General features: G+C 40.4%; 4 protein-coding genes across 10 annotated transcripts in view; 2 read left to right on the top strand and 2 right to left on the bottom strand.

Moving 5' to 3' along the window:
* LOC111269522 (bifunctional coenzyme A synthase) overlaps positions 1-7,380 on the bottom strand; it is a 9,968-nt gene extending 2,588 nt beyond the window's left edge. The window contains exons 1-6 of one of the 5 annotated variants that reach the window (XM_086972125.1): positions 6,794-7,380; positions 5,300-5,744; positions 4,646-4,766; positions 962-1,225; positions 519-733; positions 177-293 (exon numbers count right to left, since the gene is read on the bottom strand). In XM_086972125.1, the coding sequence (XP_086828251.1) occupies positions 177-293; positions 519-733; positions 962-1,225; positions 4,646-4,766; positions 5,300-5,740 (1,158 nt within the window). In that variant the 5' untranslated portion in view covers positions 5,741-5,744; positions 6,794-7,380. The other 4 variants (XM_022849180.2, XM_022849184.2, XM_022849183.2 and 1 more) reach the window with 4 other exon arrangements.
* Positions 7,381-7,512: 132 nt separating this feature from the next.
* LOC111269523 (peptidyl-prolyl cis-trans isomerase NIMA-interacting 4) lies at positions 7,513-13,908 on the top strand. The gene is made up of 3 exons (XM_022849185.2): positions 7,513-7,864; positions 11,953-12,060; positions 13,705-13,908. Exons 1-3 carry the CDS (start codon positions 7,592-7,594, stop codon positions 13,873-13,875), a joined length of 552 nt encoding a protein of 183 aa, XP_022704920.1. The 5' UTR covers positions 7,513-7,591; the 3' UTR covers positions 13,876-13,908.
* On the top strand, positions 7,964-10,841 carry LOC111269521 (transducin beta-like protein 3). The gene has a single exon (XM_022849177.2). The coding sequence runs from the start codon at positions 8,355-8,357 to the stop codon at positions 10,713-10,715; it is 2,361 nt and encodes a 786-aa protein (XP_022704912.1). The 5' UTR covers positions 7,964-8,354; the 3' UTR covers positions 10,716-10,841.
* Positions 13,909-14,546: 638 nt separating the features above from the next.
* Positions 14,547-19,276, bottom strand: part of RhoGAP71E (Rho GTPase activating protein at 71E) — a 75,078-nt gene continuing 70,348 nt past the window's right edge. For all 3 annotated transcript variants that reach the window (XM_022849176.2, XM_022849175.2, XM_086972130.1), the window contains one exon: positions 14,547-19,077. In XM_022849176.2, coding sequence (XP_022704911.1) covers positions 18,847-19,077 — 231 coding nt within the window. In that variant the 3' untranslated portion in view covers positions 14,547-18,846. The remainder of the gene's footprint in view (positions 19,078-19,276) is intronic.

Below are 19,276 nucleotides of genomic sequence, written 5' to 3'. Positions count from 1 at the left end.
GAGTATTGGTACCATATAAGAATATATAGTTTGTCGTTATTGCATTTTTCTGGGTCGTACGGTTCGTATTAGCGAGAGGCGAAACGTTTTGATTGCCTTCTAAGAGATTTTTATAATTATATAACCATAAACTATATATTCTTATATGGTACCTTCTAAGAAAATATATTATATACCTTTCCTAAAAGGGCGATTCGTCGCGACGAAGAAGAGATTTTGTCATCCATAAACTCTTCGGTTTTGTTGAAGTTCTTCACAAGAGACACATTGTATAGTGTCATCGGCTGAAAATTCTGAGCGAAACAAAAGCAACACGATAAATTATATCGCAAACTACTATAAGATGCGTCAATGAGAGACTGTAATACTCATATATGAAGTAAAAATTGACAGCATGACAAATAGAAATTAGCCTTCCAGCAAGCCTTCGAAAGCCAAAATATTCTATTGTATCAATAGCTGATAATGCTTCCGAGTCAGATAGCATAATCTATTAGCAATATATCTGTGACTAATACCCTTTTAGCGCGCTCCTCGTTAATCATTAGTCCGCCTTTAACGGTCTCGTCCGACACGTAAAGACACTGCAGGGAGGCATCGCGCACAGTTGGTCCATACGGATCACTTATGGACTCAATTTCGTATTTAAGCGAAGGGTCCATGTCCTGAAGACAGCAACGTAGCGCCTCAATCCGTACATTTAATGGCTCAATGAGTTCCCACAATAGTTTGTCTATTATTAAAAAATCATCCCGAAGACAAATCATCGTCGAAAGTTAGAAGCGACATTTTTCAGCGCAACTCAATCAAGAGCTGAGATTATCGATCGAAATTAAAATGAAATTGCACATATAAATATAACAGATGGCAATCAAACGAATGATTACTTAGCCATGAGTGACAATAATTGCTTGTGAGGAACGTGCCGATGTCATAATTAGGGAGAGATACTTGTACGCACTTTTGATCATGTCGCCATCAGTTACACCAACGACAAGTTTCTCTGTAGCTATTGAGACAGCCGAGCTGAGTAAAGCTTTGTGTCCAAGATGCAGTCGATCAAAAGTCCCGCCGAGACAAACGCTAGAGAACGTCACCGTATTCTTCTCATCCAAAGGTTCGCCGCCGTCGGAGTTTGTTTCCGTAGAGACTGTAACCGGCGGCTCGAATAAATGAACTTTCGGTGAGACGTCGAATTGGTGCTTGACATAAGAATCGAGGTTATCTAGGCAATGCAAAAAAGGCAAATTGTATTAGCCTTGTTAGCAAAAAATTTATTAAAATAAATTTGTTTCTGAAGAAAACCAGTATTTTTAGGGGGAAGTTTTGCGCATTGTGCTGCAAAGTCTATTAATAATGTATTTCGCCTTATCCTTTAAAAGGAATTCAAATACACCGCAATGACAGATTCGTTTTAGACGTTACATTACCATATGATATGATTGCAGTTCGAGCTCTCGATTTAAATATCTAAAATAGCTTGCTGTCAATGAGTAATCCCCTTTCAGTGCCACCATACCAAAGTAGATTTCAAAAAAATGAGACAGACAGCTAGATTTATCGAAAAATATATTATATACTGTATCGTATTCACACAAAATAAATCCTGCAATGGTAGCTCTCACTTTAAAGCTAAGCTCATAACTATATTCTCTCAATGTTACGTTGTTGCAGTTCTACTTCGATTAATTTTCAAGTTAATAACATGTTTATACTCTCAGGCTAAATTCCGAAAACAATTTAGAATATTGTATTAGCTGTAAATGCGGCCTGCTTTTCTCTCGCTCATGGCCTAATATTACTGCTATCGCCACTATCAGAATATTGTGACGACAACAGAAAACAGAATGATTCTCAGCCACTACCTGCATGATCACAGTGGTCCATGGGTGAAATTTCTATCAGATTTATTCCCTGCTGACACGTTTGTGAACAGAACCATGTTTGTCTCATGTAACTGCTCTACAGCTGGCACCCTGTTCACACGTCTCTGTTCACAATTTATCCATTTCACTTTTACGGAACTACAATTCACGATGTTAATGGTAACCGAAGGTGTTCTTCGAATACGCCAAGAGCCAGTCAACATGGACACCACTACTGCAAAAATATCACAGCGTACCGGGAAGCACGAAGTCATCATTGGTAGATTCGCAGACATCGTTCGCAGAGAATCCTGGAAAATCACCAGCTTTCTTCCCGTAGGATCGTGAACAAGATGAAACTTCTGCACGCACACAGTAATCATCTAGACGAAAAAGCAGTTTTTTTTAGCCTCATTGCCCATGCGGGATACTCATAGCGCGACTTCTTCGCCATATTATTTTCCACTATCGATCACAACACCAGGATCATACCCAATTATTATAATCTCTACCGCCAGGCCTGCTAACGAAGTGTAAGACTGTGAGTTTTTACGGATGAGTGTTTCGATATTTGGCGTAATATTGTCATTGTTTTTATTATTATTTAATAACATATCATTTTGCGTTTTGATATGGTTTCAAGAGGTAACTGATAATTCGTTTTAGTTAATAATTGAACCCAGTAACGTTTTTGTTATTGATTTAAATTGGGACGACTGGTATTCTCGTGCGTGTCATCAATGATAACGGACTAACAACTTTCGTTGATACTACGAAATACATGTGTTTTCAGTGAAGGTGAGAGCGGTTTGTGATGTTTTTTTATGTGACGCGAAACTCCTACTTCAGAGCGATGTTGAAAAAAGGGTGTCCGTTCTTTTACACAACTTTACTATGTCCCCCGAAACGCCGCTTTGTAAAACATAATTTTTCGGATCGTATGATAGAGAAGCTGAAAGCATGATTGATCAATATATAGGTTCGGAGGACAATGAGCGCTCAATTATTGATTAGTCTCAATTAGACCACAGCGGCTTTTTCCAGCGTCCAACGCTGTCACCGAGTTGACCAATATAGATAGATATTTATACATTCGGTGTCTGACATTGGGGGCAAACAAAGTAGCGCTTTCGTTTGACAATTTAACAATCGAAGTCGTTGCGTTCCGTGCGCCGAAGAGCATAATTTAGATTACTCTACAGGCATTCATATAACTACTCGCGTATCAATGATAATGACATCGTTACTTATTAAAGTAAGCGTTACGTCTGCGTGTGTATTTGTCCCGTTTGTTATATATATATATAAGTGTTTGTGGGATAGACGGGCGGAGAAAGATAACTGTCACTGGTGATTTGCCGGATCGATTAGATCGCGCTCCTTAAAGCTCTGACGTGAACTGGATCAGCGAAGAATTAACGTCAACTGGAAACTGGACAGTCAGGATGCTCGAAGGAGTTTATATATTGCAGGAAGCACAGTCGGCAATACAAAGGTCTTGATATAGAAACCAGTGTCTCAAAGCAACGTGCTGTCCCACTGTGGCGGCAACGTAACTTCCCAAGTCGTTCACATTTATACACAGAGAAAAACGTAGGTACACAAGTATGCTTCAAAGATCTCTCCATATGTGGATGTGATTGATACCTCAAGGACTGTCGAAGCGGTTTTATTGTAGAGGTAGATAAGAGACTTTTGATATTGCATAAAAAGAACCTATTATTTTTTGAACAAACTGGCAGACCGAGGCCACAATGAATTGCAGAGCCTTAACTACTACTAACTGGTGATGCTATGAGGCACCTAATTATTTCAAAAACGCATAATATCACGTGTTTAAAAAGGTGGGCACCAAAAATCACACTTACCTGCTGCACGCTTTTTATTACGGTTCATTTGAGGATTTTCTAGAATTTCTACCGCAATGGACTGAGCAACTGAACACGGAGCGAAATAGAAAAAAAAAAAAAAAAAAAAAAAGCCCTGGACTTCTGATTTATTTGTAGGACCTATGAGAAAGAAGAATACAGTTTCTCGAAAATAGGATCGTAATATTTTGTATTCACCATGTATTTTAAAAAAACTCTACAGGTAAAAGCTTTAATTACGCAATCCATGTTTCAGATCACTTTTCGTAAGCGAATTTCATTAGGTTGAGCGGTGCCGATTGTACGGTCAACCGGTATAGATTTATATATGGATACACAGCTCCTTCTTATATGAATATTGCCAGTATACTACTAAGGCATTTAAAAATAATTAAAACTACATGTTATTGAAACGGCAGCTCATTTCACTGGGTGCAATTTTAATGCTAAAATAGAATGCGTGCGTATGATGATTTAAAGGGTGGCATTGCTTTTACAACTGCAGGTAAAAATATTGAGCTTTTTTAATTTACAAAAAGACGTGTATTCGCACAGGACGAATTGAGGTGAGGTCAGCGGTTAATAATTGTTTAAGACAGCGGTAGCAATTGCATATTAGCAAAACGCTTTATATAAAATAAAAATCCCGCAAATGGCCCCTTCCGAATATTGTTATCAACAAGAAAGTGCACCTAGTCTCTACTACTAATCATCCAAAATAATACGCCAAGCACTGAACTGACAGATCTTTCTATGTGCCGTGTCACAGATTGAAGTCGCTGAGTCTTATAACAATTCGATCTAGATGTTTTAGCCTATAGCGACGCCAACTTATCTTAATCTAGAATTTTCGCCAGTAATTTGATTACAGGGAAAACAAAACGGGTTAAAAAAGTAATTCCAGTAACCTACTGAGCTGTTTGTGAGCAATCACAACTTCAATTTTTTTCTCTAGCGACGTCTCGCGTATCTCCACATTCTTCAAAAAGCTCTGCAGTACCCGAACGTCAAGATGGCTACATTCACGGGCGGCCTAAAGAAAACACACGAAAATACACATATTGGTTATGTATTTTTCTGAACTCCGGTTAAAATTTTGATTGTAAGTTGTCTAGTACCAAGGTCCCCACTGGTGGTATCGTGGTTAATGCTTATACATTCATTTTAGCTAAAAATCGGATTACAACGCTAGTATAGTTGAATATTATATGATTGTTTATATTCTACAAGAGCATGGCTACCTCATCAGCTGTCACCAAAAAGAACAATGATTGATCGCGTTCTTTAATACGCTGTATACAGAGAATCGCTCTAACTAAATGGTGACAAGGTTTTGAGGGTAGAAATGCCTCTTCCCAACGCATAAAACGGCACTGAATAAATAGCAACCAGCCTCAGCTTTTAGGTTATACCGGAGTTACAAAAAAGGTTAGATTCTAATTTCTGCTACTGTTTGTTTTTCCTAGACATATCTGTTCGACTCTTGAACTATGCGAGTGCAGTTCAACCATATACTCGAATTTAGCAAATAATAGCCTCGTAAATTAAAAGGAGGAAATAACCAACCTCGCCGTAGATCCTCGGTATGATACTACGAAGAAGGGATACTTCGCCCCCAGTCAGCATCTGCTTTCTTTGGGGCCACTGGTAATTGGGCTCAAGACGAATGTACAATGTGTGATCGACAACTTGTCGAGCCTCGCGCAAAAATGGTGCCACCTGACGGAGTATCTGTCGCACTGGAGAAGCGATCACGACCAGACCCGTATGAAACATCGCTGCTGAAACGGAACCGTTATTGCTTTGGTCAGAAGTGGTCTGGGCAGACTTTTGCTGTCGTTTTCTTTGGCAGGCACACAAGGTTGAAGGAGCCACATCACCGAACGCGTTAAAAACGCTAGACGCCGCAGTGGTTACTCTCTGGTGAGAATTGACGGATTCATTGACGAACCCCGCAGCCGATCCACCACCGACACAAGATGATTCAGTGCACCGGTTCTGCACCATGATCCTAATAGTTGTAGTAGCAGTAGTAATCAGGAACCAGTATCAGTCAGAGTTCAAGGTGAAGCTCGTCGTTAGCAAGTTTACACCAAACAAAGAATACTGCCAGATACAAAGTCGACTCAGCTGATCAAAAAACGAATGAATGAGCACTAGTTTTTGTTGCGAAAATTTCATCGGTCATGAAACAGTCATATGGTAATCTAAATACGGCGGTTCTACGGTACGAAAATCTGGACTAAGCCCAAATGGACAAGCGGGGTGATCGCACAACGTAGTCAGCGCGTAACAGGTCCAACGACTCACTAAGAACTGTTTAAATTTGTTCCATCTACACGTATCTCTGACGTATGCGTCTTACAGCTCAACTTCGAGATGACTCAGCCAATTACCTCGACACCTATGCGCGTTAGGCGTCTTCAATATCAACTACGCCGCCGTCAGCAGTGTTATTTTCACGCTTTTCGTGTCCTGCCTTTCGAGCTGACGCGTTTCACACTTGCACTAGTCACTTTAAACTGACCGGGAGGCCCTTACTTACGTACATAACCAACACATTTAAATTAAGATGAAAAAGCCTCTATAATCCTACAGGTTACTATTGAATAATTTTATTCTTATAATATAATCTGTCTGGCCACGTCTTTCTAGTAGAGGACGGGTATTTCCGAAATATAGAACAAAAAAGTTGTCACCTTACGACCTCGGCATATAACAGGCTATCAGCTAACAAAGAAGTTAACAACAGTAGGAAGGTAAACACGATATAGTAAATGGACTTACATTCTTGACTCATGTTTTCTTAGTCTGTTCTCAAACAGGTTGGACTAATTTCTCTGCTTCGAATATCTGTCTGCTGTGCTTGCACTTATTTCTAAGCAAAACTTGTATACAAGTTCCACCTAACTACACCAAAACACTAGACCCTCTTCCAGTGCACTTTCGCCTATTTTTCCGTCACCCAAACACACGCACGTCACAAACACAGACGTTTCCTGCTAAACTTCCCGAACGTCATGGTTATATGAGAGAAACACATAGCGACGTAGCACTCACCAGAGGCACCACAAAGAAGCACAAGACTTTACAGGACTACCGCACTGCGGCTTGTCGATGTTCGACGTTGTGGAAAGGATGCGCGCACACTGAGCGTTGCTGCTGCTGTTGTTCACAAGGGACTCCGTAGACGAACGCTAGCCGCGCTCCAGCTACACGGGTTATCGCCAATTGAGCATTCTGGCGCCCGCTGACAGAAATGGCGTTCCCATAGAAAACAGCGTAATAAAATAGAACACCAGCTCTTGTCTTGGAACGGAACCAGGTACGGTCAGATGTCACCGTGGCATAAACATCCGTGTTCTTGAGGACCAGGTCTCTTTATCTGTTCACGACTCACTCAGTAGACGACTGCCCCCCAAACAGAGTTTCACTACGCTCAGTTACTTAAACCTAGACACTGGCTGGTCATTGCGCTGAGAAGAACGCGCACACTGGGTTTATTATTTCGGTTGCAAGAAGGTGCATATAAGCAACGCGCTTATGCAGATCACAACGACGATAAGAATTATCCAAGAGCAGTAAAGCCCATTTACGTAATTAGTTGTTTTTTATGTTTGCAATGATTTTATTGCTCCGAAACATCCATGCTTAAATGTCGGGCAGCACCATCCCTTTTTCCTTCTATTTTCCCTCTAGCGGACGATTCTGCACGGGACCACCCCGTATACTTTCTGAGTTTCCATTCATAGAACGCTTTCACTCGTTCCGTTTCAGTACTACACTCTGTTTCAAGTGTTTTTAAGTGTCTGGCAGGTCTGGTTATACAGGACTGGCGCTGCGATTGTAAAAACAAAAATGCGTTTAGAGACAAATGGCGGCACCCTAAGCGGCCAGTGCTCCTTGACAAACGAAACGACTGAGACTGTTTGCAGCAACAAGTATTCCGGTGGCGTGTTGTGTGTTACAAACGATTACCGCTCCATCAAGTTTATCGATTCGACATTTATTAACCTTAAGCCGGAATCAACAATGGCCCCGAAAAAAGGTGCGGGAGGCGCCAAAGGAGGTACTGATAAGAGAGATGACCAGAAAAAAGAGAAGGGAGAATCCGGCGGTACGGCTGTCAAGGTATGCGTGAGGTCTAGTTTGTAATGAAAAAGATGAACATATACATTTTGTGGCATTTTGGTTTGGTTTGAAACACATTACTAGTAGAGATTCGTGGATCCACAGAAAAACGCCAAGATACCGAGAAAACGCCTAGTGAAATTTATTATTTGACAGGTTGAACTACTCTGTAGCACGATGTAGATTAAACACTGTGATCAGTAAACCCCAGCCGGCTTATTCTTCGTGTTTGGCCTTTAAGCGTGGCGCTGTTTCTCCAAATAATCTGCAGGCGGTTTCTCTCACAGATGACCGTTCTCGGTGATGCGTTCATTCATAGTTTTGTTTGGTTTATAGCGGGCACGTGTGCCCGATGACGGTGGCTTTGGGATGGGTTTGTGCTAATTTTGACCGTCGTGTGTTTGGTCGAACGCGCATAACTACTGCTGTTCATTCTGCTGTAACAATTGATTGCGTTAGTTAACTCGAATGACTCTGCCAGTGTGCAAATATGTCGAAGGCCACTTTAAAAGAAGTTTTGCGTGTGGAACGCAGGATTGGCGCGTTCTATTCTGGCGGCACAGTGCTGTGGAGTTTTAATGGAGAAAAGCTTTTTTGCCAAGCCGGCTCGGCACTCAATCAGCTAAACGTCGAAGATGGTAAAGTGGAAAAAACTTTTGAGCTGGGCATAGAAGAGGACATCACTGCGGTAACCATCTCACCGGACGATCAGTTGCTCATTGTAGCCTCAAAGAAAGATTTGTTGCGACAGTTTAACTGGAAAGAATCGGGTGTTGAAGTGCAACGAAACTGGCGAGCTATGCTAAAGACACCCATCGTTCAACTGGAGTTCGACGTCAATAGCCGTCTTCTTGCGTCGGGCAGTACTGACGGAGCTCTTAAAGTGTGGGACGTGGTCTCGAAATACTGCACACACAACTTTAAAGGTGCGTCAGGTCTATTCACAGTACTGCGCTTTCACCCGAAAAAGCATTTGCTTTATGGGGCAACGAGCCATGATGGAAGTCTGTTCTGCTGGAGTTTGAAGGATTCGGCGCTTGTTCAACGACTAGATGCACACACTTCGGTGATTACCGATCTGCAGTTTATTGACAGTAAGAAGGCTCTGACTTCCTCTCGGGACAAGGTCGTGGTACTGTGGGATCTTGAGGAAGCTCAGAAGATTCGTAGCATTCCTGTGTATGAGTGTGTCGAAAATCTACTCCTACTGAAAGCAGGAGATGCTGGTTTCTCGGAGGACCATTTTGTTACCGTGGGAAACCGAGGCATCCTGAGAGTGTGGCATGCCGCAAGTGGCAAATGCGTCAAAGAACAACCCGGGGAACAAGCCGCGGTATTAGCGTCTGAAACAGACACTGTTGTCGTAAAGGGCATGTTTAACCGCGCCAAGGGCCTTATGGCGGTCGTGACGTATGAGCAAAACATCGTATTTTACGATTCCGAAACCATGGAAGCAACGAAACGGCTAATTGGAAATAATGACCAAATTTTCGATCTCGCGCTAATTGGTAGCGACGAACGACTTTTGGCAATTTGTACGAATTCGCCATTCATCAAGGTTATGGACCGCGATAGCAGCCATACATCGCTGCTGAAAGGTCATACCGACAGTGTGCTCTGCATGGCTGTGGCTAAAGCTTACCCAAATCTGCTTGTATCGGGAAGCAAGGATCATGAAGTGCGCGTGTGGAGTTGTCAACGAGGAGAGATGAAAAGCGTAGCAAAGGGAGCTGGCCATAGTCATTCGGTCGGTGCAGTGGCTGTTTCCAAACTGAAGGCCGATCCTAAAGGTAATCTTCAAGTGGTATCTGGTGGTGAAGATACCACGTTGAAGCTCTGGCTATATAATCTCGATAGCAGCAAGATGACATGCGAACATACCGTTAAAGCGCACGATAAAGATATTATGTCGATCGATATTAGTTGGAATGACGCTATCATTGCAACCGGATCACAGGATAAGTCTGTGAAGCTATGGAACAGTAGTGATTTGTCCCAGGTAGGTGTGTTGAGGGGACACCGACGTGGCATTTGGAGCGTCTGCTTCTCTTCGCATGAACCAATTATAGCGTCGTCTTCAACCGATACCACTGTGAAGTTGTGGTCCGTTGACGAGCTGACATGTCTGCGGACATTCGAAGGTCACGAGTGCTCGGTTTTGCGGGTGCTCTTTATTGCTGAGAGCCAACAGCTATTGACGGCAGGTGCAGATGGAAATCTTAAAATCTGGACTATCCGAACCAACGATTGTGCGGCCACATTCGACGGTCACGATGGTCGAATATGGGCACTGGTCGCGTCCGAGGACGAAATGACCTTTGTGTCGGGAGCGGCCGACTCAACCATTAACGTATGGAAGGACTTTACCCTAAAAGAGAAGGAAGCCGCGCTCGAGAAACATGAAAAACTACTTCTCGAAGAACAGACACTGATGAATTTGATGCAGCAGCGTAATTGGTCGAAGGCGCTTAAGTTGGCCTTGAATCTTGAGCATCCCCAACGTACGCTTAATATTATCAAGGCGATCTTGTATGATGATAACGGGCCGGAGAAGCTTCGCAAAGCATTGATTAGCCTCGAAGACTTCCAGGCGAATACTCTGATCACATTTTGCGTCACATGGAACACAAACGCTAGACACTGTTTTGCGGCGCAGTTGGTCTGCCGGGAAATTTTGAGCAAAGCCAAAGCATCCGTTCTTCTAGAGAAATTGAGCGGACTGAAAGAGAATTGCGAAGGACTTATACCTTACACGGAAAGGCATCTCGAGCGTTTGACACATTTAGAGCAGCAATCGATGATCCTTGAATATATGCTAAATAGCATGCGTGTGACAGGGACGTTTCGTTGAACTAACCGCATAATAATTTCCTCTGTATATATCAATACATAATGCTATGCTTTTAATCAGCTTTATTTAACTACGCAAAACATATGTTTCTAGATGTATGGAATAATAAAACTGAGCTACGTCGAACCGGTTTTTTTTTCTATACGTTTTGGCAGTGGTTCGATAGAAAACCGAATCCAACTGTAACGGCAACTAAACAGCTACGTGTATGAAATATCCTAAGTTTATTATTTGATTAAGTTTCATATTTTCTGTCAACGGTTGTCACAGTTGGCAAGCTTGCGACGAACCTACTTATTTTTTTTGTGTTTATGGCCTAACTCATTCACCTTGGTTTTTGTAGGCAAATACCTGCCATAGCGTACATGCGAATTGCCCAAATCGCAGTCTCTATTTTACAAATATTATTATCCACTCACAATTTAGTTAATGCAATGCTATCACGTAATACACATGTTATGGTTGTTTTTGTTGACACGCGTTGGCTAATCATAAATAGTCGTCAATGCAATGAGCATAAAGCTGTGAATGAAGTATGAAACCAGCGCATTTTTTCAATGCAGGCAAAAATTTCCAGTTGGAAATAATAATAACAATCAAATTTTTATGGATCTTAAATTTGTTTAAACAGCAGATATGTAGATGTTCTTGCATAGGTACGTTTAGGTTCGTTTACGACGCTGGCCATGTAGTATTTCGCGTAAAAATTAGAACGAAAATAACACACTCTAGAGAGACCTTCCAAATGAAGCTTCGCCATGGGAGACTCTAGTTGGAAATTGCTGTTTTAGGTCATCGCACGTCAGAGGTGGACCTGCTGCATATCTTTGCATACAGCTGTCGTTTTAACTCCAAACGACTGACAATCTAAATCAACATCCTTACGCTGCGCATCTTCTGTCTTACGACAGGAGTAACAACAGTAAAAGCAGCTAGTGTACAAGTTAAGTAATAAAGCATTGCAGACCGTTTTTTTCACCACATCAGATTTCTAAAAAGTTCCAACAGCACATTCGAAATATACTTTCACCATGAAGTCTTTGATCTTTCGTGAAAACGAGATAAACTTCATTAGAGCTCATATACTCCAGTAGTGCTTGACATATGGAAAAAACGCTTGTATAATCCCTATTTGCTCGATTTGAATATGAGAAATCCTCAGATTATATAATAACGTAATTTCTGAACCATTTTACTCAGTTGTGCATACTTATTTCGCATGAATTATGATTCGCAGGTGCGACACATCCTGTGTGAAAAGCAATCAAAGGCTTTGGAAGCAATTGAAAAGCTTAAAGCTGGAGAATCATTTGACAAGGTTGCTGCAGCATTCTCCGAAGATAAGGTAAGGTATAGCGGGGTGATAGCGATGCAGCACTGGAAGTAGTGTCCCACGCTTGATTTCTTGATTTGAATCTTAATTGATCTTGAGATTTGAGAATAAAACCCTCTTCATTGTATTTTGCAGTGAAAATTTGTTTAATATAGTATGCGAATATGATTTTTTGTATGTTATCCAATTAGGATTGTGTCAGGCAAAGTTATTGGAACTATTCAAAAATTTGATTTTTTCGCTATTTATGTTACACAAATGCATTAGATCCTCATCCTGCACTTCCTTTAATTCGATGTTGTTCCAAGGACGACACGCGATACCGAAAATAAATTGTGGTCTACATTAACTTATTTAATTTAATATCATCCTGCTACCGTCGGCAGTGTCGTAACCCCATATTCGGTGGGGCATAGAGCAGCATAATCTTCAAACACTCGAGCTTTTCAGAAAAGCGCTCGGTCAATTTACCTAAATTTAAGTAGCCGGATAGATTGCTTTACACACAGGTGGTCTGAGGCCTATTTATTTGTGCGTTGTGTGAAATTCCAAGTACTACACGTGACCTCCTGTCTGTCACCTACTTTTCTCCAACTTGCCATTCTTTAAACTACCTTTATGTTTACTAGACCGTTTAGCTAGGCGGAACACAACCAGTCAAAAGTATCTAGAATCGTGGCAAATTTAAGTTACTGAACCAGCTACTTATTGCTTCAAAGGATGTTATATACTGGCATCTTCATTTTCGCCATCAGCTTCTTTCCTGAGTTATTCGTAGCGGTCTCCAAGCATCGACATCCAAAGGCCCAGAGCGCTTCTTCGTAAACACTGCCTGCTCGAACATTCTGTGGCTTGTTGATTTGTTTTGCATAGAAAAGTGCTCTGTCTAAATCAACTTTAGCTTTTTTGATCCTGGACATGGTCTTCTTTAACTTCGTCACATTTTTCGATTTCAGCACGCTCTTCAGCTTCGACTCTAGATTTAACTTCCAAAGTAGATGTCTTAAGATGACCCCCAGGGGATAAAATGAGAAACTGAGGTGCCCCTAACGGATGTATTATCTGGAAAAACTAGATTTTACGTTTCATTCTTATGATCGTAATTAATTTTTGATAATAGAGTAACCGTTGCAGTTTCTTGATGAACACAGCACGTGTTTACATACGCTGTTTATCGGTTCATTATAACCTCGAACTTTACGTCGCGTTAATTGTTCATTCAACTGGGATAATATAGAAGTCGAAATATAGAACATATACGTTTTTTGTACTATTTCTTCCTAACAAGAATTATTCGTAAATCTTCATTTCATTCCTCAATACAGGCAGTTAACTTGAACGCAAAGCGGCTTTAAGGATTTTTTTTACTAGACAAATTTGGTAAGGACTAAATCCTACGTTTCCACATTCACACTCATGCAGCCATACAAGGTTACTGTTCTAGTTGTTTCTTACGTGGGAATTTTTGCATTCCGAGGTTCACGTTCTAAGGTATGTTAGCAAAACCGTTAGGTGTAAAATTTTTCGTGCACGGAATGATTTTTCATGAAGCTTAAGCTAAATGACAGAGCACTGAACTCAGTTATCACTGTAAAAACAGTGTCTTGCTTTTATAAACTTGGTGTTACTCTCCGTGCCTTTAAACTTAATTTGTAGGCTCGTCATGGCGGCGATCTCGGCTGGATGACGCGAGGTTCGATGGTGGGACCATTTCAGGATGCTGCCTTCGCCCTACGAAATTCTACGTGTGCAAAACCGATTTATACCGATCCCCCTGTTAAGACGAAGTTCGGGTATCACATAATTATGGTTGAAGGCAAAAAATAAATATGGCCTATGCTTAACGGGCACCAAAATAGACATTCGTCGTTTTCATTTGGTAAGAAAAGAAGATGCATTTTTTAATCGTAATCTTTACCTAATCTTTTTAAGTTAATCTTTATCTAACGAATGACCATTCAGAACAGATTTTGCTAGTATACCAGAAAACAAAATACGAAAATTACGGCGATGTGAACACTATGATAGTAGGTTAGTAAGAACGTGATCAGGAAGTGAAATATCCGTTTCTCTATCTATCCGTTTCGCTATGGTCAAATAGCCATCGTGATTTCCCAATGACAATACTATGTTACATATAAATGATATTGTAACCATTTAAAGTGGAATGTCGTTCCGAGAGAAGGGATGTGTAGAATATACCCGGTTGTTACTGCAGTGTCAGTAAATTCAAAGGAGGCAAAACATTTCAAATGGCAATTCTTTTTTCCTTATCAGCATGTTAACCATGTGAGGGTTAAACATCCATAATGATTTGTCACAGCTTGCAGTTAGCAATACGATATTACCCCGTGGTTTAATTGAATGGCGCTTTGTTTCTACTGCTTAAAACCACTAGTTGCTGAAAAAGGTTTTATGCCGTTGTCTTCTACGTCTACAGATGTATATTAAATATTATACAACTTTCTATATATAAGATATTAATTGAAAACAACCAGTTTTGATTTTTTGTTAGCATGATTATATTTACCTGTCTGTCTTCTGTTTTTCCATCTCATCATTTACTTCATCATAAAGAATCATCTCTCATTTGAATCACCGTTGTTGAATACAGTTACAGATATCAGACGTATGCTCATTCAATATAATTTCGCTTTGTTATTTCATTATTTAACCCGCTCTATTCTCATGTCGCTTTCATCTCTCAATCCTTTCTGCTATCCCATCATCATTACCGCCATCAACAATATCTGGATTGAATTAACAAACAAATCTCTATTCACACATTTCGTCCCTATCATATTAATCATCATTGTCATTATTATATACCTTAAAAGAGTTTGACCATTTGCTCAATGCTCAGCCGGAACCCAACACCCCGCCTACTTTATCGGCTGATCAAATCTGCGTATTAATTTCGAATTTCTTGCTGTACACGGTAAAAGATCATGGTACTTTGCTTTCGATCCTCATCAGGAACAAATGTCTTCTTAGATTTGTCGACTTCAAGCGTATCTGGTAGAATTTTGAGGTGAAGTTCTTTATGAACCGTGTATGTATATCAGCTTTCTTCCATCTGCTTTTTGTTTTTATACCTAACCTCCAAATAGCATTGATTTTCAAAATTTGTCGGCGACTATGGCGTCTTTCGTGACCCGCGTAGGTAACACATACATTCGGCTAAATATCTCGGATTCGCACAGAATCCTCCTAACTAAATGATGGCTACGGTCGTGGCTATCGTAGAAAAAGACTTTGCAGTTTTTTTCTTTTATGTCCACTCAGCATTATTAATCATGATCATTATCGCCAGTTTGTGGGCACAAATAGAGAGCCGCACCGAGTAGCGGCATTGATCGGATTTATCTTTGCCGACAAAAACGTATATCATCATCACTATGTAAATATACGTGGCGGTAAGGATAGCAAATCTTAGTAGTTTTAATAATGTATGAATCACGACAGTGATTACGTTGAAGTCACCAGGAATAGATCATTCGCTTTCCATTACATCTATCTGTCACGTATTGTCGTTTTTTGGCAATGCGGCTTTGTACAACCATCGATACGTCATGTACAATAGAGTTTTGTGTTTATTGTTGGCGTTGCGGTTCTTGTTTCTACCGTTAGCGACATTTAGAGCGGTCACCCATAGGGTTCAAGTCGGCTTTCGTTTGATGTCACAGCGACATTTTTATTTCGAGTCGACCATCTGTCGTCGGTTGAGGTAGGCCAAGGACAGACGAAGAATGAATATTAAGCTATATATACGGGCTACATACAATATTTAGCACGATATTGTAGTGGCATTTTTCGTCGATTTGACGGATTTTGTGAATTGTTTTTGATTCTATTTATGTATTTTGCCCTACTAATTTGAACGTTGATGCGTTTTTGATGTCTATTTATTAGTAAATATCTTATTATGCGCGTGAATTTCTAGCGATCAAAAAGAAAGTGGCGATTTTTTTGCGCGAATTGCAGCTGACAAAAAGCGCCAGCAAGCGTGCCCAACCGCAAGTAATCATCCACCAGTTTCTCTGAAAACTATTCAAAACCACATATAGTACCAAAATTGATAGAAAAAATAAAGCTGAGGTAGAGAGTGTATCATTTTGATTTTTGTCCATTGTGCTTTCCAGGTGGTGCATCATAAAGGCTACCCCATCTAGCAGAATCTTTTCATTCCAGCTCGACGACCTACCAAGACGGTTGCATGCATCTAGGGATCTAAACGTTCACTTTCGTCTTATAAAATTGGGCATGATCTGAGGCATACACTAGTACCATAATATGTCTAAGGAAAATAGATTGACTGCATTTAGTATGATACATGGAATATAACATCAAGGTTACGCTTCTGTTGTGTTTTGTTTTTGCGCCGATGCCAGCGCTACAGGACACAACGGAGAAAAGCCTGTCGTATTTTTGGCTGCAGTGTAAATTTGGTGGCTGTCATTAAATCTATCATCATAGAGCATAGAGCTCATTTTAGGCTGCCGTGTCACTGAACCTAAAGTAAGCAGAATGATTTTTAAACTATCCCAGTTTATTTTGAGTCTGTTCCTGGCCAGAGCTATGCTGTAATAAGAGAAAACGGAATAATGACTGGGGCTGAGTGAATTTTCGTTTCACTAAAGTAATGACATTTACATTACGCGTCACTAACAATTTCCATTTTTTGTCATGGACGATTTACGGTTGTCTCACCTCTATTACTGTTGTCGTTGTTTCCTATCGTAACTTTGTTCAATGCAGAGGGTTCTCTTTGAACGATGGGCTTGTCGTATGCATGTTCCATTGCATATTAACGCAAGACTGGATAAAGAAGAGCATCACTATCTACGAATATGCTTAATATATGTCAACATATTAATCGAATGCGTGGATGTATAGATATAAATATATCAAATATACTTGCAGTTACAATTTGGTTATAACCATTAAATCTGTCATAATAGACCATAGAGCTCACTAAGTATAAGCAATACTTGCTCTTTTGCTGATTCATGATTCATTCCGGTATGTTTAATCTATTGTCTATACTTCGATAGAGCTGTCGCCTACTCAATGCCAAGTTCCTGCTTTAGCATTCCGGTTTTTTTAGCTCAATTTTTCATCTAGCGAGGTTATCCTTGTCTGCAAATTTTAATACTATTAACTCTAAGACAATATTACATACGTGAAAAGGCAACAAGGTAGCACCTGGACATAGAGCCGCATTTCGCTATAAACTGTATTCTACTGTCGAAGGCGTCGCGCTACAAACATGTGTGTATTTAAAAAAAATACCTTTTCTTTTAGCGTTCTGTTTTCAGTTGTTTTCACTCGAAAGGAATAGGCGCACACAGCGTATGTGACGAACGGTCGCCGTGAAACGATGTCAACTGTAACATTATTTCAACATGTGGCACTGAGGAAGTTTTATGAGGGCCGTTGAAAGTGAATCAGGAGATTTAAAAGGTTGCATGAATTCCCCCGAATCCAAACAACTTACTCGGGTTGTCGATGATTTAAGGGCATTGCTGAAAAAGCTGGAGTAAATAAGACATTGCTTACTTCTCAAAGTTTCAATTTGTTTCATATAGCTTTTTACTTTTTCAAAAAGCACCAACCAAATCACTTTTGATGAGTCCTCCTGTTTTGGAAGCTTTTAAAAACCTTCGCACTCTGACCGCTTCTGCCAAAACTGCTCTTAGCACCGCAAACACCGATTTTAACTATAAAAAAACAGCAATAGAGTTCCACCGTATATGATAATGAGTGTACTAGTTTATACCCATCGAAGAGTAGAGAAGGCTTCGTCTTATTGTTTAAACCAGACATTTCATTTCCTGCAAAAAATCAACGAATGCAATACTTTCTTCACTGGTATTCGGTACAGTGTTGTTACGACGTCTGCGTTTTCAGCGTTGAAGAAGACCAAATCTATTTCTATCTTTCAATTGATTGTTGGCATATTCGAGAACTGTTTTTGTTGGTGTTTGTGTGTACGTAGGGTACATCATTAATTATACAAGCGCTATATGCGTTGTACTTCGTTACCGCTTGTCGAGTTACTATCATCGATATATACATAAAAGTACAATATTTGCCTCATCAAGCGCTGTTTCCGGTATTCAGGCATTATAAAGCAGCGAGTTTTTGACTCTGGCAATAATAACATAGAAATAAAAAGAGTAAGCATAATAATAATTGTAATAATCCATTCGTTCAGGAATGGCTTAGGCCTGCATATATATATGGTGATCGTGTGGCAATCTTTTCAGATCTCTATTACTTCAGATGTTTGTGTCATATTTATATGTAGCTATAAAGCTTCATCATAATTATCCCTGTGACGATATTGATAATAGCCGTAACAACAGTATTTGTTGCGATTCCACTAAAAAAATACAGTAATAAAAACCATCATATTAATCACAGGCGACAGCAAAGACTCGGAGAATGCAGCACCTATATCTGCTGGTATAATAAAAATTTATTCTTAAAAAGACTTAAAGGTGGGCTTATCCCACGAGTTATACACACACGCACACGCAATGAAATTGCTTCGTTCCATTCTTAAATTACAGTCAATGTATTTATCTTGTGTAATTCTATACCGTCTACATTATAGAACGTCGGATTGGTTGTAACCTCTTCAGACACGTAATATCGCCTAAAAATCATAGTCAATTAACGTTTTCTATCACTTCCTTTTTTTGATGAATAAGGTAAACTTTGCAACAATGGTTTGGCCACTGAGAGTGGCTTTCGCCGTGATCATGATAATGGTAAATGTAATCTTTTTCCTAGCTAAAGAAAGGCCTTGTACTGGCCATGCGCCGTTGTCGTGGCGCCGGAAATGTTAGCGACGTTTTCCGTAACCACACCTCCGGTTCCTCCTGTTGCGGGGGATCCAGCCCGCTGTGCTCCTTCAGAAGCGCCATTCTGGGCGTCGACCGCTGCAGAGATGGTGCTTCCTGATGAAGTCCGCTTGGCTGAACCATACGCAGAGTTCTCTTTGTTTTTACGTGAATTTGAACGCTGTTATAATACAGGAGAAAGTAAGATGAAGCGGACGAATTATGAGAGAAATCATTCTAAAGGTCGGTATGACCGGCAGTTTGGTCAATGGAACCGATACTATGAATGAGATTTGGTGTAATTAAGAAAATAGCGTTACACACAGACGGGAGGCAGGAAATTAGCATTACATTATATACGTCTCCTGTTTTCTCCGTCA

The sequence above is a fragment of the Varroa jacobsoni genome, unplaced genomic scaffold, assembly GCF_002532875.2.
Source record: "Varroa jacobsoni isolate VJ856 unplaced genomic scaffold, vjacob_1.0 scaffold_1391, whole genome shotgun sequence".
In the NCBI taxonomy this organism is placed as follows: domain Eukaryota; kingdom Metazoa; phylum Arthropoda; class Arachnida; order Mesostigmata; family Varroidae; genus Varroa; species Varroa jacobsoni.
The sequence above is the reverse complement of the archived record's forward strand: the minus strand, read 5'-3'. Positions and strand labels throughout refer to the sequence as shown.

Coding starts and splice junctions, on each gene's coding strand:
- LOC111269523 (XM_022849185.2), top strand. CDS start 7,592: ATGCGTTTAGAGACAAATGGCGGCACCCTAAGCGGCCAGTGCTCCTTG. Junction 7,865..11,952: donor CCGGCGGTACGGCTGTCAAG/GTATGCGTGAGG, acceptor TATGATTCGCAG/GTGCGACACATCCTGTGTGA. Junction 12,061..13,704: donor CAGCATTCTCCGAAGATAAG/GTAAGGTATAGC, acceptor CTTAATTTGTAG/GCTCGTCATGGCGGCGATCT.
- LOC111269521 (XM_022849177.2), top strand. CDS start 8,355: ATGTCGAAGGCCACTTTAAAAGAAGTTTTGCGTGTGGAACGCAGGATT.